At 51.9% G+C, this 25,993-nt stretch overlaps 6 protein-coding genes across 6 annotated transcripts; 3 read left to right on the forward strand and 3 right to left on the reverse strand.

The window, feature by feature from the left end:
* Window positions 1-547: 547 nt before the first annotated feature.
* PHACADRAFT_201703 (uncharacterized protein) lies at window positions 548-1,392 on the reverse strand (the record flags this gene model as incomplete). The annotated part of the gene is made up of 4 exons (XM_007401995.1): window positions 548-598; window positions 652-870; window positions 926-1,079; window positions 1,187-1,392. 4 exons carry the CDS (start codon window positions 1,390-1,392, stop codon window positions 548-550), a joined length of 630 nt encoding a protein of 209 aa, XP_007402057.1.
* Window positions 1,393-3,039: 1,647 nt separating this feature from the next.
* Window positions 3,040-3,867, forward strand: PHACADRAFT_201704 (uncharacterized protein; the record flags this gene model as incomplete). Its single annotated transcript, XM_007401996.1, has 3 exons — window positions 3,040-3,423; window positions 3,497-3,559; window positions 3,616-3,867. The coding sequence occupies 3 exons, from the start codon at window positions 3,040-3,042 to the stop codon at window positions 3,865-3,867; spliced, it is 699 nt and encodes a 232-aa protein (XP_007402058.1).
* A 3,443-nt stretch (window positions 3,868-7,310) lies between these two features.
* On the reverse strand, window positions 7,311-7,745 carry PHACADRAFT_33488 (uncharacterized protein; the record flags this gene model as incomplete). The annotated part of the gene is made up of 1 exon (XM_007401921.1): window positions 7,311-7,745. The coding sequence occupies one exon, from the start codon at window positions 7,743-7,745 to the stop codon at window positions 7,311-7,313; it is 435 nt and encodes a 144-aa protein (XP_007401983.1).
* A 2,748-nt stretch (window positions 7,746-10,493) lies between these two features.
* PHACADRAFT_201706 (uncharacterized protein) lies at window positions 10,494-11,498 on the forward strand (the record flags this gene model as incomplete). Its single annotated transcript, XM_007401997.1, has 6 exons — window positions 10,494-10,516; window positions 10,564-10,783; window positions 10,833-10,903; window positions 10,956-10,984; window positions 11,041-11,076; window positions 11,128-11,498. The coding sequence occupies 6 exons, from the start codon at window positions 10,494-10,496 to the stop codon at window positions 11,496-11,498; spliced, it is 750 nt and encodes a 249-aa protein (XP_007402059.1).
* Window positions 11,499-17,637: 6,139 nt separating this feature from the next.
* PHACADRAFT_33491 (uncharacterized protein) lies at window positions 17,638-19,852 on the forward strand (the record flags this gene model as incomplete). Its single annotated transcript, XM_007401922.1, has 7 exons — window positions 17,638-17,760; window positions 17,796-17,811; window positions 17,867-18,129; window positions 18,284-18,306; window positions 18,377-18,552; window positions 18,610-19,490; window positions 19,547-19,852. The coding sequence occupies 7 exons, from the start codon at window positions 17,638-17,640 to the stop codon at window positions 19,850-19,852; spliced, it is 1,788 nt and encodes a 595-aa protein (XP_007401984.1).
* Window positions 19,853-21,433: 1,581 nt separating this feature from the next.
* PHACADRAFT_33492 (uncharacterized protein) lies at window positions 21,434-25,178 on the reverse strand (the record flags this gene model as incomplete). The annotated part of the gene is made up of 6 exons (XM_007401923.1): window positions 21,434-22,173; window positions 22,228-22,771; window positions 22,824-23,108; window positions 23,158-23,688; window positions 23,935-24,623; window positions 24,680-25,178. 6 exons carry the CDS (start codon window positions 25,176-25,178, stop codon window positions 21,434-21,436), a joined length of 3,288 nt encoding a protein of 1,095 aa, XP_007401985.1.
* Window positions 25,179-25,993: the final 815 nt, after the last annotated feature.

Genomic DNA, 25,993 nt, shown 5'->3' on the forward strand with positions numbered 1-25,993 from the left:
CGCTCAAAGGCTGTCGAGCGAGACCGGCGCGAGCAGCGCGGGTTCGGGCCTCCTCTCGCTCGCGGAGGGCCCGCTCGCACTGCCTGCAAGCGACCGCTTCCTCCGCGAGGTCTGGAGATACTGCCGGTCGTTGCAGGAGCGACGGGGCATGCCTAGGCGTACTGCGGTATGCTAATGGGTTCGTAGTCAAAGGTGAAGGGATGCATGGTGGTGAAAGCGTGTCCAAGGTGCTGCACCGCCAACGCAAAAGCGTCGAGCGCAGCGGCATATATACGCGATCGTCGTGTTAGCCATTTTTGAGGCTATTCATCGCCGCGGGCCCGCGGCGGCGCAGGGACGGTTCGAGAGAGTACGAAGCCTGCAAGGGCAAAGGACAGAGGAGGGCAGCCCTGGGACTCAAGGTATTCGACGACGCCACCGTTGGCTCGCAGAGCATCAACAAGTGGCCCAGTGGGACGCTGCTTCATGCGCGCATTGGCCCGCAATGACGGTGCGTTCGCCTTCGCGGGAGACCTCCGAAAGAGAGCGACCGTCCAGATGCGCGAATCTACCACGCCGCCTTCGGAAGATCATTCGGTGGAGGAGTGGCGATGATGAGCTTGAACGTTGTGAGACGTTCAGGGGGCAGAAGGTTAGAACTCGAGTGCGCACGAGACGGAGTATGGCGACTGAAACCGGGTTGCGCGGTGTTGAGGCTTCCATCGTAGGTCGTGGCGGCTGTGAATCGTTGAATACGCTCGCGAGCTTGGGGGACGTGCGCGGAAGACTTGCGCGAAGGCGGGTAGTGGTAGAGCTCAGAGAGTCAACGACCTGGAGATGAACTGTCGATTGGAGGGCTGCCTTGGACGTTGATGAAGTGGGCGACTTGAGCTTTTGAGGCGTGAATCATGTGTAGTGGATGCAGACGCGTAAGCAGGAAGCCGACGAGCTGGAAGGAAGCCGAGACAAGGATATTCCATGGGAGAAAGAAGAGCCAGTCGGTGTGCAGCGCGAGCTCGGTGTTGTCGAAAACAGAGGCGGAAGGTTCAAGGGAGCCGTCCGCGGCTGGGTGTCCGTTGCGAGGCGACTTTACAGGTTGTCTGATAGCGATAGCGAGTGAGTGATATGATTGGAGAGCCTAAACACCATTACACACGTGCTCGCTGCACCTTCTCCGCGTCTCGTCCTTCTCTTTTCCCAAGCTCACGGACGTGATTTTAAGCTCAATGACGTGGATAATCGCGCAGGTCCAGCGGCCTTTGAGTTCGCGCCCTGAGAGAGAGAGGAGGCGCCTATTGGAAACGGTGACGCTTGGAGACGATCATCTGAGCGGCGCCGAGGGCAGTCTGGAGATTGCGGCGGCGTGACCTTCTCCTTCTCGATTAGGTCCAGCTGATCCTCCGCCAGATACATCTTAGTCAGAGAAAACCACGGAGATAAGGCAAAACCCACTTACCGACCCTCAATGTTGAGGTCCTACTCAACACTTTCCAACTTGGCTAGGATCGAGGACAAGTGCTCCTAAAGGTGCTAACACGGCAAGTCAGAGAAAGCATCAGTCATGCGATTCAAGTAGTACTCACCTAAGTCCGTCTCTTGCCATCGCCGTCCGCCTCTTCGTCCGAGAATCTGCGGCCAGCCGAACGGTTGATGCCAAAGACGGCGGTGGGCGCGGTGTGTGCGTGCTAGGTAAGGACCAAGCACGAGTGGGCTGGGAGGCGAGGGTGTGCAAGATTGGCGAGGATGTGTAAGGTTGCCGAGGGTACATGAGGGTGGCGGACAAGGGATGGCGAAAGAAGCATAAGTAACAGTGTTGTGCGGTCACTGACCGAACATGACCAGTCATAAAGTCACAGTCAGTGACTAGTCACTGATGGGTCAGTGACCGGACCATAGTCAGTGACCGAGCGGTACCCGTGGGAAACATAGGTATGCGTACGGCTATTGGAAGACGACGCAATGTGTACTAAGTAGTTTATCATGTTCCTGAGCAAATGCGACGCTCATAATGGTAGCGTGGGCCAGGACACCCTTGAGCCTCGGTAAAGGACTCACCGCTTGTGCACTCTGCATATTGTTGTCTTCCCGGCGCAGTATCTGCATCTAGTGTTGCACCTACCAGCTCGAACGATGCCTCCGGTGCAAGCCCTGCCACAGACTAACTGAGAAATGAGGTATCCTGGGTATGTCCGCAGTGCCAGTAGCCCTTCCCGTGATGGAGACCCGGTGACCGCTCGGTCTCAGTCACAGTCAGACTGACTTGTGACTAGTCAGTGACCGAAATGACTAGTCACTGACTCAGTCACTGACCGGCACACCGCTGATAAGTAAGGAGGGAGCCCGGAGAATCCCAGCGAAGTCAGGCGCCCAGCTGCGTGAGACTGGCGAGACCGGCGAGACCGGGGAACGAGAACGGATGGATGGCGCATAGCAGGAGTCTGCGCGGGAAAGATCATGCTAACAGCAACAGCCAGAAGCTGTTGCTGCTCGTAGGGAGGATATTCGGCGACGCGGCAGCCAGAGTAGCCACCGCGGTGCCGTTGCTGCGTGTGCATGCCTAGACTCTGCGCGACGGATCGGCGTCGCGCAATGTTGGCAACACCGTATGGAGGGGATGGGACACTGTCCGGGCCCCACGCATGACGGTACGCGAAGATCTTGCTGCCTTCCGCCTGATACTTTTCAACCGCCCCCCCTCCCCCGGACACGCGCAACCCGACGCAACTGTGCGCTCCGCGTACAGGGTCACGACGAGCGAAGCGCGGGAGCACTAGCTGTCTTAGGTAGGTACGTCCGGGATCCCTCTTCACCATTACCGATTAACCTCATTCTTCTTCTAGATTTCCTCCTCTGCTCTATCGGCAGAGTCGCAGGAGGAGAAGGCCACGTGAGGAGGGGGTGCTCGTTTTTGAACGGGTCGATTCAAGGTGCAATTCGCGTTCAAGATGCCCTTCTCTCGTATTCCTCACTCATTATTATGGCTTCAACAGGAAACTTGCATATCAAGAGGCGAAGACACGGCCCGCATGTTAAACGCCAGGCCTCCGTCGGCTCGCAAACATGTTCTTCAAAAGACTGCCCGGCATCTCGCCACTACTCACTCTGCCGCGTAGCGCATCTGGCGACCTTCTTAGTGAGATTGAGAGCGCTCTCAAGAATGCCGCGGACTGCACATCATGCCAGGCGCTACTCGTCCTGCCACAGACACTTGCACACCTTGGGGACGACGTGTTCGCGGATACCTTCGTCTCCATCTGCGACGGCTGTACGGTACGCTTCTGCTTGTCTCACGAGCTCACCGACATGATGCACCCACAGCTGGAAGAACTGGACGTCTGCCAAGGCATTCTCGCAAAAGACGGCCCTATCCTCTCGTATGATCTCTGCCAGATCACCGTCACCGGCCAGACCGTGACCAATCTCTGTGACGCCGTGTTCAATTGTGTAAGCTGCCGCCTGTGAATGCTTTCTCTGTGCCGTTCACGAAGTACCGGCCACCAACCCGAATGCTTCCAAGTCTACCGGAAAGCTCTTCCAGGTCATCTATGCCAGCGGCGTGCTCATCAACGGACTCCGCACTGTGCGTAGTCTCCCTGCGCCTGTCCAGTGATATTGAGGCTGACGCCAAGGACTTAGGTAGGTCGACTCGGAGGCGAACTGCACGAAGCCCATATCTGCTACAGGAACTTCACGGACGAAACAGGTTTTCCAACGGAGCCCGCAGGTCCAAACGGCAACTCGAACTGCGACTCACCAGTGACCTCGGTCAACTCGGTGCTTGAAGCAGCTCGGCGAATAGGCTCAACTGCCAGGTTTACGCTATCTACTGGAGATGTCGTGGAACGTTGGACTGCGTCACTGTATTCTACAGCAAGCGTTGATGAGTAAGTCTGCGCAGATACGTCATGGCTGGTAACCAAAGCGTTAGCAGAGAAGATGAAGGATTCCAGATATTCAGAAGGTCATGATCATGAAGCTGAACACTGAGTACTACGAGGCAGCAAGGCGAGCAGAGACAAGTGCGAAGGTAATCGATAATTCTGAAGCATAGTTTCATGGACATCAAGACACGGCATCACCGCGAGGATGGTTTCCCACCTTCTGATCCTGGAAGTGACGTGTGCGAGGAGTGACCATCAACTTTTGGGGCGCTCTGGTGTAATTGCCTCCTTTAATCTGGCGTTTGATAGGTCCACTGACTCCACTCCCTCTTCAAACCGGGCAGGAGGTAATCACGTGAATCGTAAGATATATTCACGATCCTGTCCAGATCGGAGGCGTGTCGGGGGTGTTGGCGCTTACTACCAGACAATATAGATGCGAACCACAACTCACTCGCGACGGCTTCAGCATCCATGGTTGCTCTCGATGTTCATGAGCTCATTGCCCGACCGACTCTGGTCTACCTTGTTGTGAGAAACGTTGAGCTCACTCAAGAGAATGTCTTTGGTGCATCTACGCCTGCGGTTACAGTGATACTCTCCCAATTCCACAAATCATTCAGTTGAGTGGCTAGATTGCGTTTTTATAAGCACTACGATTTATCTGTCACCTCAGACTGGTTCTTAGTCGTCAATGAGGAACACTACCAAGTCTATGCCAAGGTCATCACTCAGGCATTCAGCCTGGCTGTCCATCTGGTGAGTGCGCCTACTCTGGTGTCTCTTTTAGCAGCTAACAGCTCTATGCAACCAAGAATACCCTATCTGCTACGCTGAATATTAGCAGCACCGAAGGCTCCATGAGGCACCTACGTTTCAAATTTGTACGAAACGCAGAGCTGCGATCCTTTGCCCGGACTCTGGTTTTCCTAATGTCAGACGCACCTGCGCAATTCGGCTGCGCAGAAGCCTTGGTGTGTGTTGACGCGGAGAAGTTCACAAGGCCGGGTTTATCTCAAGAAGAATCTGGTAAGGGGGCTCTGAAATACGTATCAGAGCAGCTGCCTGGTATTGCTTGGAGCCTCAATACTGCGGTGAGCCATCTAAAGGGCAGTCTGTTGTTGAACACCGTGTAGGTGCTCAGCCATATATTGCTACAATGACGCTAACCCAGGTCACAGAGATGAATCAGTCCATGCATCTAGCTTCTCGTCAATTTTTAGGTGAGCGGCTCTCAAGTTTCATGCTCATGTGCGCATTCCCTGATTACAGTTCAGGATGGCTAAGGCAGAAGAATGGCAGAATCAAACCTTCATTTGTGCAGCCTTCTTCTGCATCATTGGAATGTGTACTAGCTGGATCTTGCGGGGGCTTTCAAGCGCCCTGGCTAGTCTCTTTGGTGCATTTCTCAAGACACAACGATGAGAAGTGGATTTCGCTACAGTAATTGTATACAAGTACTATGGTAGAACATTGTATTCACCGAAGTTAAGTGACCCTAGCTTTGTGACTGTCCGCGAATAGGATGTCCTCTTCAGTTGTGGCAATCGGGCGTCCCGTTTTACGGAGGAAAGAACCCAGTGAGTGAATCTGCCGATGCTATAGCCGACCTTGAAAGTGGTCTGTGCCAATGGTTGCTGATTGAAGGGCCAAAGCATGTCGAGTTTCGCATGCACTGCGCATACGGCTGAGAGAAGAGTCAGCAGATGAAGGTCTGGATGTGCTTATGAGCAAAGAGAACTCATCAAACATATGCAGCACACATATCGTCATGCGCATGACTCCATTCTCCTGCAGCTGCAGATGACTCATCTTTTACCGCTCTAGCTGTTGTGTCTTTTATTTTTATTTTTATTATCTTAAGTTCTTGTGTTCAGAGTACTACCTACGTAGAGTAATGAACACCTGTCTACGAGGGTCCCATGTTGGCACAAGGAGTCCACGAACTCAAATAATCAGACATTGAGAAAAGAAAGAGTCTCGTGGCCCGTGTTGCGATGGCGGGCTTGGCGATGTGTCCGTGGAACGATCCGCATGCTCGTCGGGGGCTACTTCATCAGGAAACAGGACTTGGCTCCATAGTGCTCCAAAATGCTCCTGTAGCACTCTGTTGCACTGTGCAGCCAAGTTGTTTTCCTGACGCTTCCTCCTCACTACTGACGTCTGGCGATAAAATGAGGTCCTTGAGAGCGGAAGATCTCGCAGTTGAAGATCCAGACTCGGCACCATCATCCCTAGCTGTTGTATTATGAGTGCGCTCACTGGTTTGATGGCCAATCCTGGACTTCTGCTCGCAGCTGAGAATATTTTGTATGGGATGGAGCTCGGGTCTCCGCCATCGGTCGCTCTGTAGAAGCCAGCACCGGTGGCGGTGACGAACCTGCGGAGACGCAGAGGATAGTCGCCTCGATATGGCCCAGCTCGGGCCTCTGTCCGCAAATTTTGAGTGCCTGACAGCCACTCTGCCTGTAATTTGCAGCTGTCCATCGTGGTAGCCTAGTGTAGCCTAGTGTTGCCCTTTGTGGGACATATCATTTATTTCGCCTTCGTTACAAAAGAGAATTGTCTCTCCTAGCACATCTACGGCCCCGAGTCTCTGACTAAATGCCCTTCCATCCCCTTTGGCTTCTTACATGCAGGCTTAACCCAAAAGGATGAAAATCCTTAGAATGTGTGTGGGGAATTTGAGTGCGAGGGGAATAGAGGCAGACGGGCGAATGGCGTAGATAGTCCAGCGATCATTCAGTATTTATAAATCTCTCTAAGTGGCCTTAATTAGCCTCTTATCTAATCGTTACTTTAACCATACTGCCGCGGTATAACTCTCGCGTTCAGGACAGTGTCCGTGTTTGGAAATCGGCCGGTCACATACACGCAGTGAAGAATCGTACGCCGTTTGCCAGAGGCGAAGCTGTATGCTGTCTCTCTCGACGACAGTCTGACCACGTTTGGCTACTCCGAAGATGTGAATGCCCATATAAGCACGAGGGCTAGCTATGGTACGAGGGCTAGCTATGGTGCGCGCCTGCTACCAAGAGATCGTACCGACTCATTCGCATGTGACAGCTTATCGGGGAAGCCTCGCAGTACGCCGTAAAGTGGTAGTTTTTGACACAGAGAGCGGTCGGATCGCCATCCTCGACACGTCTCCTTGCCTGTCTCAGATGCGCTGACTCAAGATGATAGAACGTAGTACATCTAGCTGTGTACATGATCATCCACGTCGGCTCTAGAACTTATACTTTGTCATGTTAGTGGTACACTTAAAGACGTAGCATAGTATTTGAGTGTTCATCATTCACATCATGCTAACAGCGGTGGCATTCGGGCACAGTATATACATGAGCAACCTCAAGGACAACCACGCAGCGCAGCCTGGGAGGTATAGAAGAAACCAACATGTCCATTAAGCGTCCTCAGCTGAACGACCAGCCTGTTAGCCCGTTTGACCTATAACATCATGCCCAGCGCACAAAGAATGCAGCGATTGGTGTTCTCTGCAACAATAGCGCCAAGCTGAGCCTTCCACCAGGCCTCCGCGAGATCTGATGGAGACGATGGTAGCAGTGAGCACCTCACGATGGAGGAGGGCCGGTGCGAGGGCAGCGACACAACGTTGGGTGCATCGCCCGCTGAGTCTTGCATCGTACAACCATAAGTTCTCATTGGTGCAGTCTTCGCAATGCTATGTTCCTCGTACAGCTTGATAAGGCGCAGCTTCCCAGCGTGAACGCCGCCGCCATCGTGGCGCTTGTACTCGCTGCTGCCGTTCGCGACGCTCACAGCGAGGGATGTGCTGCTCGACAAGCTCGTGGCGATGAAGTGGTCCCTGAACGTGTGCTCGTTGTCTTTGGACCCGGCAACACTAATGCTCATCGACGGCATAAGGCGCCTCCACGAGATCTCATGCGAACGCACAGAGGGCATTTATGGTCCAAGGGGTGCGAGGGTGACTTTCCTTGCCGAAAAACAGAGCCCACGGAACGATAGTGGCGATGATGCATACGCCAGGGCTAGATCTTCGCTGGAGATGGGCGCAAAGACTCGCTTTAAATTTGGCACCCCGCCTTCAGTGTGCCCGCCCTGTCAATCTCGTTGTGCGGTCTCGTGGTTCTCGTGTTTCTCGAGGTTCTTGGTTTTCCTGTACACCCCGACACTTGCGATGCTATCGGCTCGCTCGCCTGCGCTCGTCGTAGGATAAAGGCGGTAGACCTTGGTGAGTGATGAGTCTGATCGCCTGCGTGGTCTCGCTCGCCCAGGAACGCGCGAACCGGCTCAGCAGAAATGGCGCACAGCGTAGAATGGTACCGATTGGTGATCAGCACAGCGGAGAGTGCAGTCGCCGTCTTCTGATGCCCGGTCGTGAAGTAAGAGAGCAATTGCGAGACATTCAGCAGCTAGGCTGGAGCGTGTCTGACTGTGGTCTTATCTGTGAACGCACTAAGGTTCAGCGATGCCCAGCGTGTCCAGAAAAAAGACGGACTTATCATCGTCTGACAGGGAGAGCTTTACCTCATCTACAATGCTGGCTATCCGATGTTGCTATTGGGCGGAAAGCAGCGAGCAGCAGTGCTGTGCATAAAAGCAACTCATGAGTGTGTGTAGAGGCGAGCGATGTCAGAGGCTTACTGCGGAGATTATCGGGCCGCAACACCCTTGCACATCTTTAGCGCTCCATTCGCCATCACTGTCCTCCGCTCTCCTAGACAGTGCTAGTGACCACTTGTCTAGATATTACTCTGCAGCGCGATTCATCAAGCCACTCCTCTCGACGCTCGCCCTTGCAGCTGCCGTAACTACGATGTTCCCTGCCACCGCCATGTGTGCCACATTCTTGCTCGCTGCTGCACGCTGCTAAACAGATTGTGGGTGGGTGCAACACATCGTCACCAAGCTTGATTCAGCACCGAACGGTCGACTCGTCGCAAGCAGAAAAGCACCACTTTCCGGACGAAGTCCACGCACCGATAGAAGGGTTTGCGCTCAGCTTGTTGGATGCACACAAATACCTGCTGCACGGCTATGAGAGGATCTTGCTGTCCGAAGATTGGACAGACTGGGCGGCAACTGGGCGAACAGCCGGCGCGCGGAGGAGTGGGCGCTTGCCGTTCAAGTACGCAGGGCTTATTAATCAGGCTCAACGACTGACATGGCGTGCGGCCCGGCTCTCTCACTGTCTGCCTCCACGAAGGACTCACTATCCACTTGACATACTCCGATCTTCGAACAGAAAGCCTCCTATGGGACTAGCGTCGGGGTTCAGAGCACTCTGAGCGCATGCAAGTGTCAGAGGTTTTGCAGGCCATCTGGTATGGTCCGAGGTTCATCACTGTCATGGGTGTCGACATTTGTCCACGGACTGTGGATACCCTTGGAGCTCTGCTATAGCAACCCGCTAGCCAGAGCCAGAGCATTATTATTATTTTTACGGTGCTGTGCGTAGACGAGCCGACAAGTCCCGGCGTGAGATCTGAGTTCACCGGGGAGTGCTATCGCGCTGCGACTACCAGTGCTCACAGCAGGCAGAATGACGTGCATATGGTGACGTGCGCAGGCATATGGTGCTAGCAGATGGCGTTCTATGCCTCAATAGGAAGCGATTGCCCTGAAACACGCCATTCGTCGAGCCAAGGGTCTGGCTACCAAATCAGACTACTATGCGGGGTGGGTAATCCGCCAGCTGGGTGTTTCACTCTTGCCTTACTGGAGTGATTGAACAGCCCCTGCACAATGGAGCTGACTAGTGAGTATGTGGAGAACTTCATCTCGGCCAGGGGTTTCTCGGATGTCAGGCATCATAGCTCCAAATGTTTAACCGTTGAATATTTGAATACTGAAACTAATACTGAAGCCTTAAGATTTTGCGAAAAAGCGGCGGACAAAAAGACGCGCTTTGGCTTACTTTGCTCAGTCCACGTTAAGCTTTAGGTGATTCTGAACCCCACTTCATGCCACCTGTTTTGCATTGTTTGCAAACTTATTGTGTCGGGCTTATAAGGACAGTCTAAGATGGTATATGTGTGCTTGGGCTCTGGGATATTGATGGTATGCACAGCGGATATCTTGGCTCGGTGCCACAACAAGAAAATCTGCTGATTCCATCTATCCTCTTTTGGGATGTCAATTTCGGACAACGTCATCCACTTTCAGGGGTCCCTTCTAGTTTCGCAATGCCGGGCGTTGTTGAGCAAGTCTCGGGTGAATTAGACTCGCTAGCAAGTTTCGGATTAATTAGACTTGCTGGCAAGTCTCAGATTAATTAAACTCGCCAGCCGTGTCCAGTCGCTGTACCCCATAGGGGCCGCGTGCGCATTCCATTTGGGTAATTGATGCCTAGTAGCAGCGATCCGTCAGATGCACCAGACTTCAGATCTTCAGACTCTGAGGCTTGGATGCTGCACTCGGGTTGGAGCATGTCCTGTTTGAGGTGGTCACCTATCATCCCCGCTTATTTTCGGAGGTTATCCGGGATTACGATTAGGGAGTGGCAGAGCCCTTGAGACAGAGAGTCTCGATCAAGAGGCGTTACGAAGACGGACACTTAGTATCCGAGGCGATATCAAAGAGTCGTCCGATCTTTATGGTAAGGCGTGATCACAGATCTTACAGCTGAGTTTCTCACATTCGTTAGTCATGCCCGTCGCTCTTGCACTGTGGTATGTGTACGGCTAGCTTGCATCCACATTGCTGAGCACACAAGCAGGTCAACAACTATCGCACCAAATCACCGTGTCGCTTTTATCCCCCCAGTTGATCTTCTCATCACCAATGCTAGCCTTGACCTGAGGAAGCCAACAGACGCTGCTGGACGCACTTGTTTGCGTCTTGAGTATAGCGATGCAGTTTTAGAGGGGTCCCGGAAGGGGTTGCAGAGTCCCAGAAAAGTTCAGTCAGCTATTCTATGCTGTCTGACACTCGGCAAGGTCAGTTACCTGCCATTTGCGTATAGTTATACTAAGATGGCAACGTCAGGCTGAGCAACATCAACTGAGGCTCGTTGTGCCAGCAGAAGAAAGCTTCTCCCTCTATGCTCACGGACCCAAGTGCGTATGTATTGATATGTAGTATAAATAGCTCCTGAAGTGCCAACGACAGTGCAATATCACTGACGGGCAATTATATTGGTCAGCTTTCGCATTTCTGGACTGGTACTGTGCCACTTATTTCTGACGCTCTTCAGATCAGGATGCGTTGCCCCTGCCAGATCAAGATCAAGGTCAGCTTTCATATCATAGCACGAGGTGCACATGTCTGAGTTCTGCTCCAGTCCAGCTCGAGGCATCTCCTCCGTCCCACAGCCCACGCCTGCAGCCACCGAATCGGCAGCTGTATCAAGCAGCAGAGGCCCCTCGTCTTATTCCAAAGAAAAGAGAGCGCTCATTTGACGACTCGGATCAGGAGGCCCCGGTATTGCTAAAAAAGCCCAAGAGGAAAGGTCGTGCTCCTGCCGAAGAGCCTCAAGCACAGATCGGAGAAGAAGAGTGGCACGTGCGGGAGCAGATGGGCAATGTCAAAGGAAGGCGGCAGGTGAAGCCAGCAGCGCAGCCTATCAAACAGAAGCACCACGAGCACCGTGACGGCAGTCCTGTAAAGGGTGATGGTAAGTATGCAGTTCACAGGGAGGTAAAGAACAGTTAAACCGCGCCAGAATCTTTAACCAGCGTCACGTATAATGTACAACTTAGTGTTATATCTTACCTTTCATGCTTACTACGGAGACCTGGCTCGAACAGTGAGATCATAAATTCTAAGACTAAAGAGCTCATAAGCAGGCTAGAGAGCCTCGGTACCAGCTTGATATGTCTGACTGCGCAGGGTGACTGTGGGAAAGGCTGTGGAAGATGCGTAAACATCTGAGTAGAAAAATGATGTTGCTCCCTTGAATATTATACGCAGCTTTAGCTGAAAGGCGACATGTAACGAATGGTCTCGAGCTGGCATACGCACTCTACAGGCTCTTTTACAGTAGTTTTTCTGTGACTACTTTCGCTCTGCGCATCAGCTGTCGTGTGTTGTTTGCGTTGACGTCTAGCAAGTCAGTGGAAACCGACTGCAGTCGGAAACACTCGGACGGCAACAATCCGTATGTCTGCGCCGCACCGGTCAGTCATCGTCACGGTAGAGTTCTTACCGTCGTCCTCCGGAAGTGGTCCAATGAAGTCAATGGCTACACTTTGGCCGCGGCGGTCTGGAACCGAAAGAGAATGTAGAGGACCGGAGGGTTTGTGCGTAAGACTCTTGTTGCGTTGGCAGTCCGCGCACGAGGGGATATAAGACTCTTCGAGTTCCTTGCGCATGTTGGGCCAGTAGTAGGAGTCGCGTAGCGCAGCGTAAGATTTATCAGTGCCGAAGTGTTCAAGGGCGTCATGAGCAAGGCGGAAGAGATGTTCTCGGAAATCTTTGATGCATGAAATGAGAAGCCAGGAGCCGATGTAGAGGAGACCGTTCTCCTCGCGAAATCCAATGGTAATGCCATCGGCCCATAGCCGTTGACACCAGGGGTCGTTCATATAGCCACGCCGTATTCTGTCAAGCCAGAGTGGATTGGTGGTGATACGCAAGGAGGTGGTGACCGAAGCAGTAGGAAGCAATGTGGGAGTGTCGTCAAGGGGGAGTCGAGATCGTGAATCGGCAACCGTGTTTTCCTCGCCAGAAATATATTCGACGTCGTAGTCGTCCTGGCCGAGGAATTCTTGCGAACGAGCCTGTCTGCGCGACAGATTCTTCTGGGTCTTGAAGTCTTTCAGTGGGCGGTGGTCCGTGTACACAACAAACGGAGCACCCAAGAGGTCTATACACCACTTTTCCAAGGCGCGAACAACTGCGAGAAGCTCCTTCTCATGAACCGGGTAGTTCAGTTCTGCCTTGCTGAGTTGCATGGAGTCGTAGGTGACTGGTCATGCGGTCTCCAACGTAGGGCCGTACGATAAGACTGCACCAGTACGCCAATCGCTTGCGTCACAAGACACAAAGATCTTGTTCTCGCCCATATTAGTGTGGTCAATCACAGTGAGGTACTCACGAGATACGACCAGAGCCTTAATCTGGTTGAAGGCATCCTGGTGTTCAGTTGTCCAGCCGGGCCAATGATATTCGGCCTCTTTCGAGGTGAGGAGAGTCAGTACTCGGGTGTATACTGCAAGTCGTGGGAGAAATCTATCCAGATATCGCATGAGGCCTAGAAAGGCTCGAACATCGGATATAGAGGCAGGAACAGGCCACTTACCGTTCGAGTGTTTCCGACTGCAATCGGTTTCCACTTTTTTTGAAAGGGAACAGACTTCGTCGTTGTGGTATGAGCTCAGTGTATAATACATGAGTAGGTCTACATACCTTCGTCGTTGCGGTATGAGCTAAGGAGAATACGACGAAGGTGCGCAGAACACAATACAACTGTTACAGGTAACAGTCACGGTGTAACCACAGGGTTACAGTCGGCGCTTCAGCAAATGTGAGTGAACGCAGGCACTGTGTTGTGAAACTAGCGTTTCGGTCCGGATTAATCATAAGCTCCCTAGCCCATCATATTCTGCTCCTTCCCTCTCTCGCTGTCCAAGCCAAGGACGAACCTACCAGCTTATAACTTGGGTCACATGGCCACTACTCATCTGAAGAGCGAAGTGTGTGCCACAGCGAGTGGCGTTTCCTCTGGAGTCCGGATAACATACCTCCGGACTCTCTTTCTCCAGCACCCAACTTCAGTACTAGTGGACGATGAGCCCCTTGTACCAGCGGCCGAAGTTTGCGCTCCGATAGCCATTTTTTTATCTGCTCATCCTTTGGATGGTATATGCTCTTGGCATTTGAGCTATCTGCAACGGAGAGTCGAGATGGTTGATGCACATACCGTACTGGGCTATCTCGAGGAGGTTGGAGGAAATTGGGTATCCTGGTGAGCACTTTCAAATATCTGGTCACAATATCGGCTCTGACTTCATGTAATAACATAGCTCTTTCTCCCCGAACCAAGGTGAGTGCAAAGTACGCGCTCACAGGCTCGAATTAGATGCTAATGCGGCCGCAGAGGGCAAGGAGCCATTCTGCTGGCGTACCCACAGCCAATTAAACACACTTTGCAAGGCGGCAGAAAATACACTTACAATGATGTTGAAGCTCCAAGATAGAGTGAACGAGTGCGAGAGGCTTCAGCGGTCTCTGCTCACCATGCAATGCTTTTGTCGACTTGAACAGGTGCGATCTTTCACTGAGCATAGGTTCAACCTGTGCAGCTGTTCAAAACCATATCACTATGTTGTCAGATCAATGTCCAGCGCAAGGTACAAGAAATACACGATACGATTGACACCATAGCGACTTTGGAACTCCAGCCATGGCGCAGACCCAGGCATAGCAGAAGATTTCTGTGCCGTAGGAGATCTATCTCGTGCCCCCCTGCGAGTGTATTTGACAGAGAAGAAAAGCGGAATAGAGATAATGTCAGTGCTACACTTTTTATCATGGGGGCGTGATAGCTGACGGTGTGCTCCACAGGTTGTAAATTTGCTGGACTTCCCATTGGTACGACACTCCCAGCCATACCTGAGGCTGATGTACATGTTGTATGCGCTGTGGACTATTACATCCATGGCTGTGTTGTATATTCTGTGGAAGATGTTGGCCGAAGATATCATATACGGACGAAGTGCACAGGTAGTAGATCTTTGGAAAACCAGCTGAGGTATGGCTTCCCTCTCTGTTCGCTTTTGTAACAGGTACTCATTTCCTTGCATCGATCTAAGCATGCGCCGTGGAGCCGCAATCGATACAAAGCGCTGAATGCCGCGTAGTCAGCTTCAGTTCATCTGTTCTCTATAGCTACAGGCTCTTGACTACTTGTCTGTTCATCATCATGGTCTACGTATCAGGGTATGTCGCATCTCTCTATGTGAGCCTGCCTTGAATGAGTGTGAGTGCCATCGCTCGGTCAGACCTTTTCCCTTACGTGCAGCAGCTTTGTTCTGCTGTAGTACCATGCTCAAGTCGCTCTGGAGTTGCCGTCAAGCTTGATTCCCAGACTGTTGGCTACCGTTATATCGTCTGCACGACCGTGGCGATATATCTAGCGCGTCTGCACGTTACTCACCTCCATCTCTACTCAAGCATGAAACAGCTGAGATTAAATGCCCTTCAGCGCCTCGCACGTCACAGCTTCCGCCTATCGTGTCCTTCTGCAAATAATCTTCGACGATGCTACCTTCACGGCAAGTTTACGGCCTGCACTCTCTGAGACGTTGCCCAATTTTCATCACCATCTACCAGCAGGTTTTCTGACAGCCTCACTTCACATTCCGAACTCTACTGTCGCATGTAAAGCCTTACTAACACAGCTAAAAAAAAACCCCTCCCGATACCGAACACTGGAGCAGCTCGACTCAGGGCCACGGTCCAGCAAACCTCGGAGGAAGTCCACCCGCTACTATTGCAACCCAAGAGTAGCCCTTTCTTTTCTGACCGATATCGTACACACTTGTGTGGTGCCTGACTTGCTGTTGCTTTGGTTTCATGCTGTGCACCAACAGAACAGCCCGTACTGCTCGCTCATTCAGGACCGCAGCCAGGTTTTATAAGACCACCGCATGGTGCTTAGAGATGTAGCTAGTACAACAAACGACGCCGTACCTTGAACGCGCCGCTGTGGACATCAATACGTGCAGAAATAGGCTTCGAACACTGCGCTTGCTCCTGTACTTGTCAGGCGCGCCGTACGGGCTATGAGATAAAGACATGCGCATATATTGCTGCTATAACTGGCGAGCTACTGGAGGGTATTATTTTGGGGGCGCAATCTTGAGGATGAGACTTGAAGCTTGAATTCGGCCTCTCTTATAGAGCCTGGTCACCGCTGCCTTTAACTTATACTTTGCTCCCTTGTGTAGATGTGGACAAGAAGCGAGTATCCGGCGCCACCCGCTAGTGATGTGCGGGCCCGGCAGTGGCCCGGCTCGGGCTTGTGGCGGCGTCAAGCCAAGCCCTGAACGTTAAGCCAGAGCCGAGCCAGAGCCCGACCCAAGCCCGGGCTTGTCTACCGTAGGGTAAATAGCCAGGGACTACTGAAAGTGAATTCATTCATGTGTCCTATGTTTACGCCGCCAGTACTTACTAGATCACAATCTTCAGGGGGTATGTGGCCGCATTTCCGACTGTAAGATCCACGAGTAGGCGGGCCATCAAATCAGCCGTAGATATCAGAGAAGGGTTACTATATAAGCACCTAACAGTCTGTGGACGTTGGCAGTGCAAGTACAGGCCTGGTAATGCAATGCAACCTTAGCTCAGACCGGTATGTCAATATAATTCCGTTCCCATCACCTGCTCACCTAGATCTCAGTGGTGACGTCACGTCACACACGCTGTCCTCACCTCTATGTAGACTCTTCAGAGATAAGTCAAAGGTTCGTTCCCATACACTCATTCTCGATGTATCTCATCAAGCGGACACCCTCCTTCTTCCTGCCTCTGTGCCGCTACTGCTGCAACAGCCAACAGCCACCGCCACGATGCCATCATCACTGCCATCACCACCATCACACCACAATCACAGCGCCCACAAATTGCTCAACGCCATTCTGCGACCCGATTGCAGGCTCCTGCATCTGTACTGCCTTGACGTACGCCTCTCCTTCCCTCCGCGCCATGCACATTTTCCTCCTGCCGACATAATTTTTCGTGCGCGCTGGGACAGCTGAATCGCGTGCACATCATGCGCAGTGGCACAGACAGCGGCCCGCTCTCGCTGGTTAGACCCGTACGTGCCGTTCAACAGCAAAAGCGCCGCTGCGCCTGGCATCACGTCAGCGTCGGGTGACTGACGGTATGGCCAACTAACCGCATATATGAGGTTTGTACATAATTGTCTGTGTGATTCTCTGGCTCATGGTCTTGTTATCTCGTTTACACAGATACATATAAGGTGTGTGGTCTGCATATATGTGCTCGATTATCCATTGTCCATGCACAAATCCTTGTTAAACATATTCTCTCAACGGACACGCTACTCCCTCAAACATATCGCAATCCTACATGACATCTGATATACACCGTAACTGTACAGTTCAGTCGTCGTGTTGCTCACTCACAGGCTTTGTATTCAGGACTTAGTTGCACTTGTTGACCGATGCGCAGAGCATGCGGGCAAGGAACAGCTTGCGAGGTGCGTGTCCTCGCGCACACTTTCTCTCTCCAAAGGAGCTGACGAGCAGGACGAGCAGGATGCACCAGCATTTGGCGCAACTATCGAGCTGAACGCTTCCAGCAGGGCGCTTGCGTAGTTGTATTTTAAGATCAGTATTGGGTGGGATTCGAGCCTTTTGGGTGCATGTATTAGGCTTTATGGGCCGGTATGTACACAACAAAATACGCTATTTAGAAGTAATTATGCGGAATGCTGATATTTTGTGTGGAACATGTGCTTGATGTCTTAGGGTGCTTGCATAAATCCTGTTTAAGATTAGAAACGAGTCGGTCCTGGGTATTTTGGCGGTCTAGGGAGCACTTTATTGGTCAATTGATGCCCTCCGTGCTTGCCCTGTGGTTATGGGAAGTTTGGCCAGCCTGAATCCCAGATAAGGGAACGAGCACCTATTTTGGTCAGGAGAATCAGCATGGTACGCCGTGCATGTTGTCATCATGATCAAGGCAGCGATCGGTTGCAATTGATCCACAAGGAGGCTTTCCCACGCCAGTTTCTTGCGAAATGGGGTACAAGATGTCCACAGAGCACAGACGGGTCTAACTTCGGATAGCCGCAAAGGCTTGAACAAAAAATGAGATTAGAAAAATGGAACAATACCTGCGTAAAAGTTTGAAGTCCACTCTTGCTTCTTGGTATCAGAATACTCAGCAGAGCCAGCCCAATCATAATCTAGCCTATACACCCCCCACCCGAGGCAAGGACCGACAAGTAAGACAGAAGCCCTTACCTCAAGCTCTATGTAGTGCAGTGATATTCACTGTACGTCTCCGATCCCTTGCATGATTTGCAAGGGCTGAGCCTAATAATATCTTAGCTCATCTGTCCTCTCCACTCCGTGGTCCCGGATACAACGTCAACAAGATATTTGCGAGTTCCCAACTGAGAAAACCCCATTGCCGCAGGACCACAGTTGGCATGCCGCTGTACACACGGGTACCAGATGGTCTCAGACAACGAGCCGCATGGGCATCTGTTTGTTGCAGGGTGACAGACTCGACCGCACCTGCAGCTGAACGTAGAGACTATCACAGAGGCCTACTCGCGCGTATGGCATTCTGGCCCAGCTCTATCATTACTGTAAGTTTGCCCATCTGCGCACTGCGCTTGATTTGCGATTCAGAACATCCTTTGCTCGGAATATCAAGTATTTTCGAGATCATCTCCAGATATTTCATGCGTTGCAGCCCCTCCAGACTGATGCTAGTCACTCCATGTGAAACAAACAAACTAGTGCCGCCGTCATCCAAGATCAAGGTGCGAGCTACTTCCCCTTTTGTGGCCCCGCACATAACCAAATTATTTTACCCGACGGTTGTGCACCCAGTGACGGCAGTGGCGGATGTCCTTCCAAGCATTCGACACTTGCAGAGCTTCAATTTACGAGGCATGGGTGTATAAGGACTAGTGGCGGTGGAGTCAACAACGAACCTCAGTCTTGTCCCTCCTCCTGCGCCGCTGAGCAAGTTCAACTGCAACTGTCATCTTCAAACCCTCCTTCAGGTCAGTCCATTGCGTAGGATGTTTTATGGCGCATGTAATGCTCACTTGGTTATCTAGGCCTACCGCACACTAGCATGGCTTCCTTTCATAGGGATTCGCCTTCCGAGTCGTCGCTGGCATCGCCGACTGACTCCAAATACAGAATTTCCAGATCTTCTCGCCCTTCTCTGCGTAGTTCGAGCACTTTGAGTCAGGCTAAGCACCAGAACTATCACATTCCACGCCCTGCGGAGTTCCTCTTCCCTGTAGACTACCAAGTCCCCCAGCCTCAGCCTCGAATTGTCGGCTCGCGTGTTCATATCCTCCGTCCCATCAACACCTTCCTACTTTTCCGCTCGTTCCTGTCTCACAACAAACTGCGCCGCTTCGATCAGCGGAATGAGCAGCGGGCTACGAGCATTACTGCCGGTTACACCTGGTCGAGCCTGCCCAATTACGTGCGGCAGCAATGGACTCTGAAGGCGAAGGAGGCGGCCGATCTGCATCAGATGCTTTTCCCCAACTACAGGCTCCAGCTCTCATCCCGTATATCTGCGGGGAACTCGGCTGCAGAGCTGGCTACTGTAGATCAGACAATGAACACTCTAGGCATTACAGATGTCTCCCCCAACGATAGCTCGGACAGTCTGACTATTCCTGACCTCACCCAGCCGCATCACGCCGGCAATATTTCCATGGAGTCGACCACATCACTGTGGACGTTGACGCCTTCCCTCCCTACATTGTTGGATTCTGCATCCTTCCTCTCCGTGCCGCCAGTGGTAGGACTGCAGTATGAGCTGTTCTTTCATCAGCTTATTACTCAGCTGGAGTCTGACAACATACAGCTGAAACAACGCCTCACTCAAATCCAGGACTCCTCTACTGCAGGACAAACCTCAGCCTCGCACGCGCCCCAACAGCTGCTCACTGCTGGTGTTGAGATAGCAAACAACAGGGTCAGCTCCTTTATGTGCACAATTCACGACTCTGTTTTTACTGATATGCTCTCTAGATGTTTAGTGACGCAACTCTCGACAGCAGCCTCTCTCTAGCAGGCTGCGGACCTAATCAGTTTGATGATCTCCTCGGAGTGCATGGGTTCCATTGGCCAGGCTCTGCGTCCACTACCCAGGTCAATTCTTCGTCCAGAGTCGATCATACCCTTGGCATACCTGAGAACCAAGACAGTGAACTGCTGCTCGAGTTGCTTGGCGAAGATCTGCACACCTTCAACGACTCAGCAGGGTCACCTTTCAGTACTTGGTCAGAGGGCGTTGAGTCCCCTGTCATTTACTCTGACAGGGTAGAAGGTTTTTGAATTTTCTGTTCATGCTCTTCTTCTCCGCCTTTCTCAATATCCTTGTGTCGCACATTCTGCGAGATAGCCTCCCCCCTCTCCCCCCCTCCCTATCTGCTTGACTTGCATGTAACTCCGTTATTCTCACCACCCCAGTCCCGTGATCGTCTCTATGTCTATGCATCTATTCCACTCGCACTAGGAATTCAGTCTCTGGTGGCTTTTGACAATTTTACTATGATCATAAGCATGAATATGTTACTTTATTCCAAAATATGAGGCACTATGTATACACCCCGCTATGCAATGAGTTGTATGATGTGCAAGAGGGCCCTGTCAAAGCATTCGTCTGAACTTCGCCGCCTGAAGTGGCTCGAGCTCAAGGAAGAACTTTGCCGTCCGTAGACCGTGATCAAATCACTAGCACGCATCTTCGAGGAAATTAGCGTGCACGGTCGTGTGGCATCCCGTCAGCCACATCGAACGATTAACCTATCCTCGCCTGACCTCTTCCCCCTCCTAGTAGCTCTAACGGATGAGAGAATGGCCTGTCTTGGCACGAGAACTGATGCCGCCCTGTTATATCTCTAGAAGGTACACAGCCTCCAGTGGAGCCGATAAAGCGTCTGTTGTACCAAAACACATGCCTGCTCGTGACCAGATAACAGGCATCCGTACGCAGCCCAGTACACAGTCACTTTGTAGAGCGATTGCGAGCGTGCTCACGTCGGGATTTACCAGGGTCATGGCGTAGGAGGAGGCTCGCAACAACATCGACGAAGCTATCAAACAACGCTTCGATGGTAACGAGCCAGCCAAAAATTTGATCATAGCGGAGCTCAGGATCCACCACTGAGCCATGAGTGCAGAGCTAATCAGCCCATAGACACAAATTGTAGCGGCGACGAGAGGGAACAACGTCCAGCGGCTGGTTTTGTAAGCCTGAGAGCAGAAGTTGGTTCATTTCTGTAGTTAGAAATAGAAGTAAACGCACCGGTCGTAATTATAATTATAATGTCCTGAGCGCAAAGAGTATGGTGAGGTGAAACACAAGAAGTTCTTTCTCGCACTTGAGCGAGGCCCGAGACGGCCGACTGGCGACAAGACGGACCAAATTGCCTCTTGTTGGAGAGACGTGCTGGCTAACCATCTGGGGTAGTCGAGAGGAAGCTCGTAGGAGACATAGTTGTATAGCCATGCTGTCGCGTCAGAAGGAGTGAGTTGGTGAAGGAACAAAGAGAACCGCGGCAGATGGGCATCTCTTCCTTGGCCAAGGATAAGCCGACGCCGCACGCTACTGGGACAGGGTTGGCACCTCCCTTCACGCCAATGCTTCAAGCTCAAATGTGTTCCCTAGTCACCCGCTAGCCACTAAACTACTGAGCTAATTAAGTAAAATAAACCGAATTACAAAGCATAGCGTTTGCTCATCATCATCATCATAATAGGCCAAGAGCCTATCGCGCTAAGTAGTGTCGCATGTCGTCACCGGCAACCCCGAAGGCATCCTGACAGCTCTTATTCTTTCTCTTCTCCAATATCCTTGCGGTGCATCGTGTTGTACACCCCTTTCAATCCTGGAAAAAGTCTATGAGCGATGCTTTACTTAGTGAGTGATCGGAAGAGCCCCTTACTCGATCTAATGGCAAGACGTGAACACAATCCTGAGGTATGGCGGTGTGTCCAGTAGGCCGGGGGATGTAAGCGTAATGACAAATGATGTCTTGAAAGCTGATTAACCTGACAGTACTCTGCTTGTAGTAGAGGCCGTCCTGCGCTAGGACAGTAAGCGCGGTAGGGGTCGAGAGCAGCATGCTCTGCAGACAGCTGGTGAAGTACTTCAATGATCGCGTAAAAGTGATACTCGACTTGCTCCCCTTGGAGCTGGCAAGGCCAGACAATTATCTCTCTGATATTGCCTGCTGCCCATGCTTCGGTCGAGAGATCGCCGAACACGACTTGACTGTCGCCGACGGAGGATGACTTGGAGCAGAATCGCACTCCTCGTCGCGTTATACTCTGCTGCAGCAGCACATCCTCTCCTAAGATGGTGCGAGCCTGGGTGATAATGAGACCGTCCTGCCACAACAGTTGTCGTAGATTGGCTTCCAGATCGCGTCCCAGCCGTGTGTAGTCAGTAGTGTTCTGCAGCTCGAACTGAGCCTCCTCGCGGAACGCGAGCATATCGTTGAGTAGCGTTCCCCGACTGTCTTTGCCAAAGACGCGCTCAAACTCTGGGCCCATACACCTCATGATAGGCTCGGGCAGCATCTCCGAGCCCATCAAGGCGCGAATCTCTTGCCCTGCGCAAAAGTTCTCGAACATGGTAATCTCCAGCTCGCCTACACGATATGTGTACCAGTCAGCAAGAGCCACCACAATTATGAGCTACTCACCGGACTTCCCGTTCTTGTTTACCTGTTGCAGAACGTGGTTATACCGCTCAAACGGAAAGCATCTCCAGGCATGAACAGGTCCGAAGAGACAGAGGAAACGAGGAAAATGGAGAGAGAGATGGTGACTAGGCATCAGAGACATCGAAGGGTATAGACGTATAACACCGTCGAGGTAAAGCTTCATGCTCTGGAGATACTCTTCGATGCGTGAAGCAGTCTGGATACGCATATGTGCAAGCTTGGTGGCCCTCACCAGAGGCATGAAATTCTCGAGCATCGTGCGCTCGTTCCTTGAGGACGATGCCGCACCCCATAGTCGAACAGTGAATGTAACGAGGTGTACCGTGCAAGCTGTACGCCACTCGTCAGCTGATAGAGTCCTGTGGCTCGCCGAGCCCAGGTTACCAGGGACTCTTCCTATCCACGATGGTAGTATTGTAGCTGCGATATCTTCATGAACAATTGACAGGTTATTCGTCCCTAGAACAGCCTTAGGCCTCGCTGTGGCCGTAGGCAGCGAGTGAACTGATGAGATCGAGTCGCGCTGAAGAGAGGAACCACTTAGCGAAAGATCAATCAGAGAAACCAGGACTTACATATGTAGAAAGCACCTCAGTAATCTCCGACTTCGTCATGCTCTGCAATGACCGGCCAGAAAACTCCTCCGCAAGTTGAGAGTGACTATCAGCAAGAGACTCGGCCAGGCGTACAACGACTTCCTTGCGGAGTTTTGAGGAGACGGCTTTTATTGACGGTGTGACATCAAATTCGTGGCGCGCATATTCTATCTCCTCTTCTGTGACGGGATCCTTCCTTTTCGGCTTAGGGGGGTGAGGATGTATCAGCAAGCCGTCTTCACGAAGCCAGCCTTGATCTTGCCTCTACAAGATACCTGTCAGCGCTGCCCAAAAAAATGCAGGACAGGCTTACGTATTTATGCAATCCCACCAGAAGACCATTCCTTTTAGCTCCGGAGCGCAGATGAACATCCTTGCATAACTGCTTCAGTACCTTATCTTTTAGCTTCCCAATCTCGTCCTTGGTGCCGTTGCACATGAGCTCCCATGCCTGTTTCATCTCGAAGGCATCCGGGTTCGGATCTCTTCTTGGGGGCTTTTGATCAACGGCCTTATCGTCAACCTTGACATCCATACTCCAATATCCTCGACAGTGAGTTTTTAAGTTCCCAAGTAGAAGTGCATGCATGCTGTCAATGACGACAAACTTGACCGGGTCCCAGTAGGATAGCCTGAGTAGCTCGGTGTACCAGATGCCGTGGTGTTCGAATAACCTATTGCGCTCCGATAAAGAAGCGCCTTTCCACTGGTTTGCGCAGGTAACAAACTCTTCCCGTGTTACTCCAGGCGGCCATGTGGCCATGTCTAGGTTGTCCAAATCGCGGATGGTCAAGTTGCAGTAAGGACAGAAGTGGGTGGAACCGTGGCTTCCAAAGGACATGATCTGTCGTGCGGCAGGCGTGTCGCATACGACAGGAACTAGAGCGCATCGTACAAGACGGCCTTTCGCATGTTTGAAAGTTCAAGTGTAAAAGACTCCTCGATCCCAGAACACGGCTAAATCGTCGACAAGCGGCTTAAGAAAGTGATTGATTTGGGTGAGTGACGGTTCAGTAGGTCCCGGAATGATTCCAACGAGGAAAACGTTCTCAAGGCGATGGCGGACGTCTGGTGGGAGGTTGAGACATACTAGATAGATTGCTGTAGATGAGTTTGTAGCACCGTGGGCCAGGTTCTGGAAAGGATGGAATGCGTCCATGTTAAGAGCGAATACAAGACGTCCCTCCCCCTTCGGACCGTCTATAAAGGACTTCTTGTTATCGCCTTGGAACTGACGGAGCACTTCCCCATTCCAGATGTCTCTCATCTCTCCAGGCTTCGCACCCGTATCGAAGACATCCCGGTCAAGAAGAGTCTCCATGTTAGGGCGGCGCATTAGTCTTCCAACCCACTGCTTCAGGTCATGGTGCAGATAGCGTCGTGTGGGATATATCTTGTTCTTCATGACGCGTCTGAGCACCTTGCCGCATTGTGGAGTGTCGTGTGCTTCCTGATGAATGCAGAATTCGGGAAAGTCGTCGATAGGGTAGCAGCAGAAACACTTGGGGCAACAGCAGAATCCGACCGCGCTTGGCCTCAGATTCAAGCCGTCCACGATAGTTCTCACATCGTGCGGGACGTCTGATGCAGCAGGCCCGAACAAATCGAGAGGTAGATTAGCTTCATGTAGGGCCATTGAGGCATAGTGGCGGAGGCTCATCAAGATAAAAGAGCAACGAGCGATTGATAGGTTGCAGAGCAAGAATAGGGTAGCGGCAATGAGCTGAGCAAATAACGATAAATTGTCCTCTGCGATGGAGGGTCGGACAAAGTAAGGAGCTGAAAATCCAATTCAGTAGCTGCACAAAATCGGAGGAGGCGGGAGAGAGACATACATGTATCAATGACAGGAACTTTGCCCTCTTTCAAATATCCGCGTGCTCTAGCTTGTAAATCGCAGCGCCGCTGCCACTCGTCCTGCTTCAGCATCTCCACCGCATCAAGCCCACTCTGCACTTCCAAGACTAACTCTGCCATGCGGCTTTCCACTGCTGGACGCGCACTTTTCACATTGCCCAGCTGAGACATTGCAGCTGCCAGCCACATCTCGTATTCCAGTACTTCTCGGTTTGCCGCTCGGCCGAATTCGAGAGAATATGGCCCGGTGTTGACCTCAGAAGATAGCCGCAGAGGAATGGTGATCTTCTCATATGGATTTGGAGGGAAAGCAAAAATTAATTCCTCTCGATCCACAGTTGCAATGGTAGCGCGGCGCGTCACAAGATTTGTCGTCATTGTTTCCAGGAAACCAATGTGAGCAGCTTCGACAGAGGACCTGGTGCGCCTCGTCGTCGCTGCCTGTGTACTGACGTGTGGAATTGAACTCTGGGGCATTGTGTGGCGAAGAGGATGACCACTAGCCGGTGGTACCGGAGGGTCGCTGACGGGGCCTGCATTGGTCTCGAGTGCGTCGCGGTTGTGGAGCCGGTAGTGCTCTAGATATTCGCGACGGCCTAGTGTCCTGCCTGCAACAAATGCATGCAGTCCTGGATCCCATGCTACGCTTCCAATGCACTCGGGGCATCGACAGATGCAGAACGATGACGGTTCTGCCGGACGATGCTGTCCAACGGGTCTCTTCTGTGTCAGCAACTAATAATCCAGCTGGACTGAGCTACGACAATGCTGAGGAGACAGACGAGAGGAATGTGAGTGAGTAAAGACCAGCTCGAGTCTGGCTTGTTATTGAGCAGTGTGAGCTCCTTATATACATGTCAGACTCAATACCTAGAATATCTTACGAATATACGGAGGTGTATAGAAAGTAAAAGAATGCTATGGAATCCGGGAGAACCATCCGGAATGCGTAATATTCATGACATTACCCCCCCGTCTAGAATCGTGTCCTCACGATTATTTACCAGTGGATCCAAAACCTCCCGTTCCTCGCTGCATTTTCGTCAAACTTGTCACCTCCTCGATATCGCATGACGCAATGCGTTCCAAAACTACTTGAGCAATCCGATCACCAGCGTGTACTTGGAAAGTTTGATCGGTGGAGTTGATCATCAATACGCGTACTTCTCCGGTATAGTCACGATCGACTACTCCTGCGCCAATGTCGATCCCTTTGACCGCTAACCCGCTTCGTGGTGCAATTCGCGCATAAGTCCCGTGAGGGGCACGCATCGCAACACCGGTGCCGACTA

This window comes from Phanerochaete carnosa (genome assembly GCF_000300595.1).
Source record: "Phanerochaete carnosa HHB-10118-sp unplaced genomic scaffold PHACAscaffold_14, whole genome shotgun sequence".
In the NCBI taxonomy this organism is placed as follows: Eukaryota; Fungi; Basidiomycota; class Agaricomycetes; order Polyporales; family Phanerochaetaceae; genus Phanerochaete; species Phanerochaete carnosa.